Here is a 12419-nt window from a genome sequence, read left to right as displayed (position 1 = left end):
AAGATACAAGCAGAACATGGATATTATACACATATTACACACATATACATATTATAACCTTACCCAGCAAGACAGTATCCCAGTAAGACAGTATCCCAGTAAGACAGTATCCCAGTAAGACAGTAACCCAGTAAGACAAGGTTTTCCTGCCTTTGGTACCATTTGCCTGTGGTCAAAATAATGGCATATTTTCTTGGGTTTACAAAGTCTTGGGTTTACAACCTGTGACAGTGATAAACAGTACCAATGCTGTAGCATCTGCGTGGAAACGAGCAGAGGTCTTAGGGCGTGCTTTGTCATTCCCCAGGCGAGTACTGGATCGACCCGAACCAGGGCTGTGCTCGGGACTCCTTCAAGGTCTACTGCAACTTCACGGCCGGCGGCGAGAGCTGCATCTTCCCCGATAAGAAGAGCGAAGGGGTAAGCATCTGTGCCAGCAAATCCCCCAAATGTGTCCTGTACAGGCTGTGTGTCTTGTAGAGGCCATGTGTGCTGTATGGGCCATGTGTCCTGTACAGGCTGTGTGTCTTGTAGAGGCCATGTGTGCTGTATGGGCCATGTGTCCTGTACAGGCCATGTTTCCTGTAGGACCGTGTGTCTTGTACAGGCCGTGTGTCTTGTAGAGGCCATGTGTGCTGTATGGGCCATGTGTCCTGTACCGGCCGTGTGTCCTGTAGGGCCGTGTGTCCTGTACAAGCCGTGTGTCCTGTAGAGGCCGTGTGTCCTGTACAGGCCGTGTCTCCCGTATGCTCCGTGTGTCCTGTTCTGCGTTATTATTATCATCTGTTATTATTGTCATAATCGTCTTGATTATTGTTGTTTTGATGGTCCATGTCCTCGGCCTCTTTTCTGTATTCTCCTCCTTTGTCCTTTGTTCTTTGTTCTTTCCTTTGTTGTTGTGGTGTATGTCTTTGTTTGTGTTGCTCTTCTTCTTCTTTCATTCCTCCTCCTCTTCTCTCTTTTGCGTTAACTTCCTCTCTCTCCTGCTCTGATGTCCCAGACTAGGCTCACCTCCTGGGTGAAAGAGAAACCAGGCTCCTGGTACAGTGAATTCAAACGCGGTAAACTGGTAAGAGCACCTCCACAGCGCTCCCACCGCCCACCTCCTGCTAAAGCACTCTCCTACTCTCCTATTACAGAGCAAAATGGCCCGTTGGCCCAAAGACAGCCCAGGCACTTGGTATAGTCACTACAAACGAGGGTCTATGGTAAGTAGCGAGGTGCAAGGCAGGCTTTCCAAGAGAGAGGAGCTTCAGTTCCGAGGCTCTCGTTTCAAAGTCCTGAGGTTTCCGAGGTTCATCAGGTTCTGAGGTCCTGAGGTTCCGAGATCCTGAGGTTCATCAGGTTCCGAGGTCCTGAGGTTCCGAGGTTCATCGGGATCCAAGGTTCCAAGGTTCTGAGCTTCTGAGGTTCATCAGGTTCCAAGGTCCTGAGGTTCCAAGGTTCATCAGGTTCCAAGGTCCTGAGGTTTCGAGGTTCATCAGGTTCCTTAGTCCCTAGGCCCTGAGTTTCTGTGGTTCATCAAGTTCCAAGGTCCCAAGGTCCTGAAGTTCCAAGGTTCATCAGGTTCCTCTGTCCCAAGGTCCTAAGGCTCCAAGGTTCATCAGATTCCTTGGTCTCAAGGTCCTGAGGTTCCGAGGTTCATTGGGTTTCTCGGTCCCAAGTTTCTGAGCTTCCATGCTCATGTGCCGAGGCACCCAAAGTTCTAAGGTTCTAAGGTGCCACGGTTCTGTAGTTCCAACTCTTGGAGGCCTGTGGTTCTGCATGGTTCTAGTTCCAGATCTTGGGTTCCAGTTATGGCCGAGCATGACGTTGCACGAGCTCCAGTACAACAAACAGTGAGCGCTTAGGCTTATGGGTAATCTGAGAGGTGGGGTTGATGCTGTCAGTCAAACTGTTTCTGAGGCAAAAATTAAAACATCATAAATAATCAAATTCAGCATATAATAAAAAATAACAATTTAGTTCTGAATTTACTTGCATCCATAGCTAATGACATCTGCCTACTGTGTCTTGCTGTTCTGACTGGTCAGAAGCTTGACTGTAGCTGAGTTTGACTGAAGGTGTCTGACTGGCTCTCAGTGTCTGTAAGCCTCAGAAAGTCACCACGAAGTGACTGAACCTCTTGAGTTTGATATGTGTAAGAAACTCAGTGTCACGTGGGAGCCCCAGAGCTCTGACTGTCGCGCTCAGTTTCCTGCCCCCTATGGGAATCCCCGGTGTAGCGGGCAGAAACTGAGCCGCCATGGCGGCTCCGAGGGGCACCCCGGGGCGCATTCCCACTCACGTGGCTTCCGGGTTCAGCCACTGCTGGGGCGTGCGGCTGTGAACGTGAGGTAACGTTTCCGTGGCGATGGGCTGGGTGCAGAACGGCGGGTGGACAATGTCAGCGTGGGCAAGATGGGGCATGCACGTGGGTACACGTGGGTACACACTGACTGGACATTAACCATAACCTCAGTTTTCTCAATTTTCTCACTAAAATCTCAAAAGAGTCTGGAGAGTTTTAAATGAGTCCAGAGCGTCTAATCATAAATACCCATGGACCAATCAGTGTGTGGGTGCGTGTCTATGTAGCATGAGCAGGGTCAGTGCATATGAGCGTCCACGTAAGTATCCTGTACGTGTGTGTGTGCGTGCATGCGTGCGTGTGTGTTGCGTGTGTGTGTGTGTGTGTGCATGCACGCATGGTGGAATGCGCTTTGCTTTCAGTCAGTCATGTATGTGTGAGGCCGGAGAGGCGGAGGTGGTGCAGGGTTCTAACTGACATGGGTTGGTATGGAGGAAACAAACGTTTGCATGTTCGCCACAATGCAAACGTTGCATCACACCAGAGAGAAGCCGAAGAGGCAGGAATTAATCCTTGTTTTATTTGGCCTTGCTGCTGTTTATTTCCAAGGATTAACGCTTCTCAAAGAAGATTAGAAACATCTGAGCAGAAAATTGTGAATGATGAGTTTTCATGCTAGCGAAGTCAATGCAATTAATTTAGATGAAAATGCTACAGCTTCCCGTTCCCTTAACACTCCAATCTACACACACACACACACACACACACACACACACACATCTACACACTTCATATACACACACACGCATCTACACACTTCATATACACACACACGCATCTACACACTTCATATACACACACACGCATCTACACACTTCATATACACACACACGCATCTACACACTTCATATACACACACACGCATCTACACACTTCATATACACACACACGCATCTACACACTTCATATACACACACACGCATCTACACACTTCATATACACACACACGCATCTACACACTTCATATACACACACACGCATCTACACACTTCATATACACACACACGCATCTACACACTTCATATACACACACACACACACACACACACACACACACACACACACACACACTTCATATACACACACACGCATCTACACACTTCAAACACATACATCTAAACATTGCTGCTCCGAGTTTTGAGTTCCAGCACTTTGACAGTCACTTTGTTAAAAGTTCACAAGACACATGCACACCTCAAACACCCATGTCACAGGTTAACTGACTCAGTCTTGCACTTATGTCTCATTCTGTGCTAAATCATTGCTCAGTCCTTCACATAAACCATATAGCTGCACTGAATTATGCTAATGTACTAATTGTATGGAATTAGTGCCTATTTACCATCGGTTAGGATAAACAAGGGTTCGGTTTCACTCCACAGTGCTTGGGTTTGTCATTCAGACATTCATTCAGACCAGCTGAAAGGTGTGATGTGTAGTTCTCACACGGACCTCTAGAGGGCTTCGCTTTTGCCTGAACTGCTGTCTGTAGCACGGTTCTCTCTCTCCGCCCCCAGCTGTCCTATGTGGACGCCGAGGGCAACCCGATTGGCGTGGTCCAGATGACCTTCCTGCGCCTGCTGAGCGCCACGGCACGGCAGAACCTCACCTACAGCTGCTACCAGTCCGTCGCCTGGCACGACCAGGTTCTCAGCTCCTACGACAAGGCCATCCGCTTCCTGGGCTCCAACGACGAGGAGATGTCCTATGACAACAACCCCTACATCAGAGCCGCCGTCGACGGATGCGCGGTGAGCAGATGGGCTCGTGGGTAATGTAGTCCTGACGTGGTCTGTGCCTCTTCTGTGTAGAGTTGACGCCCTTTTTTTTGGGTCTGTCCGTTCCTTCCCCTTATTCATCCCTTTCTGCAGTTGAAAAAGGGCTACGAAAAGACTGTGCTCGAGATCAACACGCCCAAAGTGGAGCAGGTACCGTTCGTGGACATCATGTTCAACGATTTCGGAGGCGCGACGCAGAAGTTCGGCTTTGAGGTCGGCCCCGCCTGCTTCCTCGGCTAAGACTGCTCGCCGATCGCACCAGAGACCAACCCTTTTTCATTCTCTCCCGAGAGCAAAACACGAGAACGGAATAGGACATATTTGTAAAGTTTTGTGTTTCCAAATAAACCACCATCTACAACAGATCACAGAAAGGAAATTAAAATTTAAAAAAAAAATTGAAGAAAATAAAAAATGGATTTTCCAAAATAATAATTAAATCACATGATGGCAAATAACGAGCTTTTAAAGATCGGCAACCTTTTTAACCTCAGTGTATCCTCTTTATCACATGCAAGTTTTGAAACTGGATGAGTTGAATGCTGGCTACCTGATTCCCTCCGATCCCTGTGCTGACACTCGCCCGCCCCAACCGCCTTATTCGGACCCTCTGTTCGCAGTCAGCCACTTATATCCTCCACCCGTGCTTCATAGGTTTAGGGGGCGGAGTGGCTCCATCCTTCATGCACGTTTCCTGAGGTGGAGGCCTACGCGCTCACGCCATCGTGTTGTAGCTCTCTGGGTTCCTGCTCCATCGCGCAGCTGACCAGACCCCCATGGTCCCATTTCCCTCACTGACCTATCGCCTTTTCCGTTCCCGTACTGTGTAGGCTTGTAAGCACATCCTGCGTGTTTTCTTCCCTTGGTTACGGTTTAGCCCTCGCCTCGTTCCGGCTTCAAAACACGCATGTGGACACAGTGACCGAGAAGGATAGCGCGGCTGCTGATTGGTGCAATTAAACTCACCCCTCCCACCCAACCCCCACCCCTCCCCTCCAAAAAAACAAATATTGATGAGCTTGAAGAAAATTGGATATCGGCAACACGGATAATTAAAGGTGGCGCGGAGAGCCGAGGATGCCGTCTCTTTGCAGGTCTGACGCGCATCTGGCGGTTCCTTTCTGTGTACTTTCAAGCGACAGAATAAAAGGGCAATGCCAGCGCCAGCGAGCACTCACCGGCTCCACGCGAGCGCCTCACGTGGCCAACCGTCAGGAGGCCTGATGCTGGACCGCCTGGGCTCTCTCAGGTGCTCGAGCGTGACGTGGCCGACTCTGGTCCGTTCGGGCGACTGAGCAAGTACACCGTCTAGCCCTTTTGCTTCCAACACTTCTGCGCTTGCGTCGTAACACGTGATGGGAGACCGTGTCATCGAGGAAACACAGTATCACTAAACTAGGTGCTATGTCCTTCTGCCTGTGGTGCTATTTACATACATATATTTCTGCTTTTTTTTCATTGTTGTTTGTTTATTTGGCTAAATTGAAAATGATTCACCAACGGTGTTTCCACTTCCTGTTTTCAGTTGGGGGAAGGGGGTTTTTTTTGGGGTTTTTTTTTTGAGGGTTATCGACACCTGAGTGTTGTGTGGGGAAATATTTCTGTGCATGCCAGTCCCTGTTATTATTGCGTCAGACCAAACACGTGTTTCTCCTCCTAAGTAATGCCTTCCTCTCTTTACCTGCAACCCCACACAGTAAGATGCTGTCAGCATGCAACCTTGTAATTAGGCGCTTTTCTCTGAGGTAACTTAAGTACCTTAATGTAGTCCTCTACAGCACATGTATTCAAAAGAATCGACAAGAATTTTGTTTCAAAAAAGAAAAAGGAAAAAGTATAGCAATTAGTTCGCAGTGTTTGTGGACCTGGAGCAATTCCGCTATGCAAATGAGTGCAATGGATCACCTGCTCACCTCAAGTTTCTCAAACTGACAGTCAGAGGTGCAGAAGAGTTTCGTTAGAGAGAATGCCAGTAATGGCAGCAGCAGAGGCGATTCTTCCTCTGCTTTGTTTTTTGGGTTGGTTTTTTTTTTGGGGGGGGGGGGTGTTGTTTTGTTTTGTTTTGTTTTGTTTTGCCAGGGAGGACTTGACCTCTGATCCCAGAGCACAATTTCCCAAGAGCACAGACTCATTCCAGCTCTCCAGCCAAAGATATCACAGCTTTACACTTCATATCACACACTTGAAGACCAAAAAAGTTTAAAAATCGAAAAATCAGTTTATGGAAGATTGTATAATCATGTCATAGATAGATTAAGCCTGTGTTGTTGTTGTTTTTTAATTTTATATCACACATGCATAATTCCCAAAAGGCCTGGATTATATTGACTTTTTTTCATGGAGTGGGATGGTTTATTATGGCTGAATTTTTCCCCTCTGTTCTTTTGCCACTAGCAGACTTCCTTGTGCACTTCCCGTGAGCTTAGACCACTATGCCAGCTACTGCCCAGCCTTTACCTTCTGTTCAGCTTAAACATGACTTGAACTGCTTTTTAAAGATCATGCAGAACAAAAAAAAAGATCAAAACAATTCATCATAACATAATAATATAAAGAATGACTATTTCTGTAAATGTCCAAAAAAAGGGGGTGGGGAACAGCAGTGTTTCTGCCAAATTAATATTTTTTTTTCTGTTTTTTATGTTTGCCTGTTTGTGTGTTTTGAGGTCTTGTTAAACCTGTGTAAGAGAGGATAGAAGATATATTGGTTTTGTGTCAATAAATTCAAGTTTACTGTGGCCACCCTTGTATGACTTTTGAAGCATTAAACACCTATCTGTATGCATGAAAATGATGAAAGGTTTTTTTTCTCTCTCTTAATGTTATACCCGCAGTTGATTTGATTCCAGCCACGGTTTTATTATCAGTACAATATACATTTCGAATGCTCAGATGAATATAGGCCTGTCCTTAATTGTGAAATGGGGAGAGAGCCAGGAATGTTGTAACTCTCTACCAAAAGCTGATGTTCCTTTGTAGAATATTTATTGTACTATTTAAAAAAATAAATGTTAATTGATACCAGTAGTGTTACCATGACCCACGCTCTTTATCCCTGATATGGAATTACCATGTTAAATGGAGGAGTTTGCAGAAGATGGGTTTCGCTTGTTCTTACCACCAGTGCATTTAAATAATGGCAAATTACACAAATCCAGATTGGGATTATTCTTTTTTCCCTCCCATTCTCCAGATTTCTTTGAATGTCTTCTATATCGAATGTCTTGTAAAAAAAAGAAAAAACAAGTACACATTTAACCTTGTTGTGTGTCCCTCGTGTGGATGATAGTCTCCAGGCTTTGCTATGAATTTGACTTTGCTGTGTGAGTTTTTTTAGGGAACTGGCATCCGACGGCATGCTAATGCAAAAAGTATCGTGAAGAAGCTAGCGTCTTCACACAGGTATGGAACCTGAACACCACCAAGATGATTTTCCACGCCTGTGGCGATAATCGTCTGTCTCTGTGGCAAAAACGACAATGACTATGGTATGTTTTATCAACTACTGAACTATTGATAGCAGATAGCCTATTTCCCCAGTTTCTGAACTTTTTAAGTGCTTTTAATTACTTAGTTATATTTCAGGGCCTTATAAATAATTATAAAGCCTTGTTGTGTCTTGGTTATTTTTGCATTCAGCTGTTTCAGAACCATTCTCCCAGGAGTTACCAGGAACAAGAGGTCCTTTTGCAAGTAACTAAGTAATGTTATGCATACAGGCGCTTTAAAACTAACAGCTTTTCACTTCTGACTTGAGTACAATGAGATTTTAAGTAAATATAGGCAAGTTTATGTAATTATGGAGATTGGGGCGTGATGGTTGAATGATTGTTCACTTAGGAACCTTAGGGAAAGGAACTCCATTAAATTAATGTTAAATTGTAAGTGTCTTAAACTTTAATTATCTGGACCATCTCCTACAGCTTCAGAAGCACTTTGCCTACACATCTGATGAGGGACTTCATGTTTATATGTGTGTGTGTGTGTGTGTGTGTGTGTGTGTGTGTGTGTGTGTGTGTGTGTGTGTGTGTGTGTGTGTGTGTGTGTGTGACAAATTTTTCTTGCAGGTATTAATAAAAAACAGTGCTTGACACTATCCTGTAGGAGGTAGAGTTCTAGACACATCAAGGTTTATACTAACAGGATCCTCTCCAGAATCTTTCATAAAATGAGCATGTAGACCTAAATGATGAAACAATTATTTTTTGGGCTCATTAGCTTATAAAGGGATGTACACACACACACACACACACACACACACACACACACACACACACACACACACACACACATACACACACACACACACATACAGATGAGACAAACGTTACACCCTGACAGAATGAAGAATATATGGAAAAAACAACAACTCAATCCAAAGCATCCAACACATCTAATTAAAGATCATTTGTCCGTTTATAAGCCGCCATTGTGCGTTTCAATTTTGCAGTTCTTGTTTCAGTGACAATGTGGAGTACATTTATATTTACATTTACATTATCCAGAAGCGACTTACAAACATGCTTTGTCATCTACTTATAGAATGTATCCTAACCTGTACGGTAGGTTAAAGTCAAAAATACCATTGAACTAGGATACTGCTAGATACAATATCGCACAGCAATAAATGCAACACCGAACAATTACTGCTAGAATCGTTTAATTAGTCAGTAGTCTTGCAATATTTCCATAAGTGCAGGATTAGCGGTCATTTAAATGCTCAACAAACAGACAAGTCTTTAGTCTGCATTTGAAAAAAACGTCAAGAGACTGCTGTCCAGACCGCCAGGGGATGTTCCAGGCTGAGCACGGGGCCGAAACCATAAAAACTCTGTCCCTTCAATTGCATTAGGGGCTACCCCGTCCTGTACATTTCTCAGCGCATTTAAAACGCTGACCTGAGTTACGAAGGTAGACTCTGGCCCACAGTTATGCTGTACACCCAGGGTCTCAGTCCAGCCACAAGTCACTATATCCCAGCAGTATCCACACTGTGTGGCTACTGAAAGTTAGGCTGGCTTTTGAGTGCTAAAACGTGGAAAGATCAGTCAGGAAATGGCGAGACAACTCCGGAAGCCACACGAAGCTCTGACTGCAAGCGCCACGAACATTCATCTCGTTTAGCGGGACCGCCGTTTTGCGCTGTGTGCCGCCGGCTGTTTCTGGCTCCCTTTTCATGCCGTGCGTAAACCCAACCCGCCAGCAGCTCTTGATTAAAGGTTTAGCACCTCAAATCTGATGCGCGGCTCCAGGAGAAGTTCGTGTAAAACACTGGTAATGATGTGTAATTGCTGCGAGCTGCTGATCCCTGGAACTCCGGGCTCCGTGAGGGCCCGGCACCGCCGGCCTAGATCCATATAAAGCAGCTCCGGGTCCAGGAGCAGCCGGCTGAGCATGCACCATTAACATATTCATCCCAGAGTGCCCTCACACCACAGCACGGGGCCAGGAGCTCGTTAACAGCACAGGGGGTTTCGGACCTGGGTTCCGGCCATGGCAGGCATGTTCTTGAGCTAAATTACATCACTGCAATGGCTGCCAGTAACTTTTGGCTTTATTTTATTTGCTTTTATTTTATTTGTTTACCTATGGGAAGTAATTTACTGTAATAATCTTAATTGTGCAGTAGTCAGCCTATATATTGTGGCCATAGTACACAAAAATGCTTAAAGATAAATATTACTTTTATGTAAATCTTTATAAATAAGTTATGAGTGCCATCCATCTTTGACTGATCAGTGGTGATTTGAGATGAAGAACTCTATTGGTGAGATGGGAATTTTTCAGTTTCAGAAGTGCGCTCCCACACTTCAGCGTTCAGTTACTTTGAAACATCATGTTAAGCAACTTGTAGAGGAAAAAAAAGTGTATTTTAGGCTGATGTTTTGGTGTGAGTCTGACAGAAAATAAAGTTAGCAAATTCTGTTCCCAGACATCAATGAAACCAAAAGCTATAGTTATGGGTCCCTGCATAGCCCTTGATGCTGGTTTATAGTTTTAGTTCTGTAGAATGAGGCAACAATAAGGCACCGCTAAAATTGTATATTATCATTTTATGAAACACACAAATAATAAGATGGGCTTACATAACCTCAGGACTGGATGACAGCAGCGTGCGGCTGCCCGCCATGCTGTCTCTGTAAGCTAGCATCAGGTAATTCGGAAAGAGAGCTTGCATCTCTCTTGGAAAGTCAAAGTCAGTGACAATTACCTCAGACTTCTTCAATGTACTTCAGCTTCCTGTTTAAGTTCTGCATTGACAGCAGAGTTATTTTCTGATTTTAAAAGCCTGTTATGATCCAGCTTTGGTATGTAATGCTGTTAAAGTGTTAAAAGTGTTAAAGCCCCTCCCATTCTCTTCACTGAAGCAGGCTTACCTGGCAGGGCAGGTAGAAGATGGTGCTACTACTGCCGAGGTCACCGGTTCAAATCCCTGTCCTGTATGCTGGAACACTGATAAGATTATAAGTTTTTCTGGGTAAGACTGCTGAGTTCTGTAAGCCTCCCAAATACACACTCTTTTTTTTTTTTCCTGCAGAAATTGATGAAGACCAGAGCCTGAAAATCAAACACCGCCTTTAGGCCTGGTTGAAAAAAGCACACACACACACATACTGCAGACACTGGGATACTTTCACAGACACACACACACACACATACTGCAGACACTGGGATACTTTCATACACACACACACACACACACACACACACACACACACACACACGCATACTGCAGACACTGGGATACTTTCACACACACACACACATGCATACTGCAGACACTGGGATACTTTCATACACACACACACACACACACACACACACACACACGCATACTGCAGACACTGGGATACTTTCACACACACACGCATACTGCAGACACTGGGATACTTTCACACACACACACACACACACGCATACTGCAGACACTGGGATACTTTCACACACACACACACACACGCATACTGCAGACACTGGGATACTCTGACACACGCACATACTGCATACACTGGGATGCTTTTACACACACACATACTGCAGACACTGGGATACTTTCACACACACATAAAAGGCACATTTCACTGGGCAACTTCACACACACAAACGCACTATACACTTGGGTGCTTTCACATATAGACTGGATACAATGATATTCTATTGCACATATAAAACACACAAGCCTTCTGCTGGCAGCTACAAAAAGGTTCCACACTAAGGGTGAAAAAGGATATATAATTTATTTCTTTTATTTATATATTTGAAAGTTTACCTTTTATATTCACCAAAAGAACTCAGTGATATATTAATATACATTAAGGGCAACCAAATAAATATTCTTTGATTCCAGTGCTTCAAGACCCATTTCAATCACAGCTACATGCTTTGGCGATGACCAGAGATGGATTTTTCTCTAGGAGGAGTGAGAGGAGCAGGCAGTAAGGGAGTGGAGGAGCGCAGTCATGGGAACCGTGTTTGATGTGCAAATCTGCGGTGTGATGTTCGATTCCGGGGAGAGTGAGGTGAATTACACATGAGTGGGGCTCAAATTCAGGCCAAGCTGCACTAGTAGTCATTAACATGCACGCCATTAACATTCTCTCTCTCACACACACACGCAGGTAAAGGCGAATATTTGGTGCTGCTCTCATGAGAATTACTGTTCCTTCATCAAATGTTACTAGTGAAAAAGAGCCAGTGCTGGCTAGCAGATGGTAATTAGATCAACAGCTGTTTGTCAACAGCCGCATCAGTTCATATGTCTTATCATATTTACATTCACCTGATAACCTAATCAGTCTTCTGTGCCTTTTTGTACTTGCATATTCAAATATTCACATACTGAAAAGTTCACAAACATGCAAAACATAATTTTCAAATATGTAAAAAAAAAAAAGACACTTGCAAATTGAATCCTGGAAATGTGTAAATAAGTTCTGAACAAATTATTTCTAGTGTGCAAGTGTGTGAAAGTAAAAAAAAAATGTTCTGTTTCCAAGTGTGACTATGTAAAATCCACGTGTGCATATCCACTTCTGTTTGTGTGAACTTCTTTTTGCAAGCGAAGATCAGAGACACTAACTACTTTCAACGGAAAGTAGCTAAAGCCTGCTCAAAATGTCTTTTGCATATTTGTGACGCCATCATATTTGCACGCTGCCTCTTGTCGGATTTAGGTCTGGTTGCTTCTCTCCTACTCTGTGCACTCACATATGCAGTATTTTAATACAGCCTCGATGCAATGATAACAATGCTATTACAATTCCCAGTTCTCATATACATATTCTATTTCT

The 12419-nt window shown here is 44.4% G+C and overlaps 1 protein-coding gene across 2 annotated transcripts in view; it reads left to right on the top strand.

Moving 5' to 3' along the window:
* Positions 1 to 7152, top strand: part of col5a1 (procollagen, type V, alpha 1) — an 85169-nt gene extending 78017 nt beyond the window's left edge. The window contains exons 63-66 of one of the 2 annotated variants that reach the window (XM_035521227.2): positions 308 to 420; positions 1140 to 1208; positions 3868 to 4101; positions 4222 to 7152. In XM_035521227.2, coding sequence (XP_035377120.1) covers positions 308 to 420; positions 1140 to 1208; positions 3868 to 4101; positions 4222 to 4368 — 563 coding nt within the window. In that variant the 3' untranslated portion in view covers positions 4369 to 7152. Of the gene's footprint in view, positions 1 to 307; positions 421 to 1000; positions 1070 to 1139; positions 1209 to 3867; positions 4102 to 4221 lie in introns of both variants that reach the window. The other variant, XM_035521226.2, reaches the window with a different exon arrangement.
* The last annotated feature ends 5267 nt before the right edge of the window (positions 7153 to 12419 follow it).

Source organism: Electrophorus electricus, chromosome 21 (assembly GCF_041902795.1).
Source record: "Electrophorus electricus isolate QZ-2024a chromosome 21, ASM4190279v1, whole genome shotgun sequence".
NCBI lineage: Eukaryota > Metazoa > Chordata > Actinopteri > Gymnotiformes > Gymnotidae > Electrophorus > Electrophorus electricus.
Note: the sequence above shows the minus strand (reverse complement) of the source record. Positions and strands in the feature narration are given on the sequence as shown.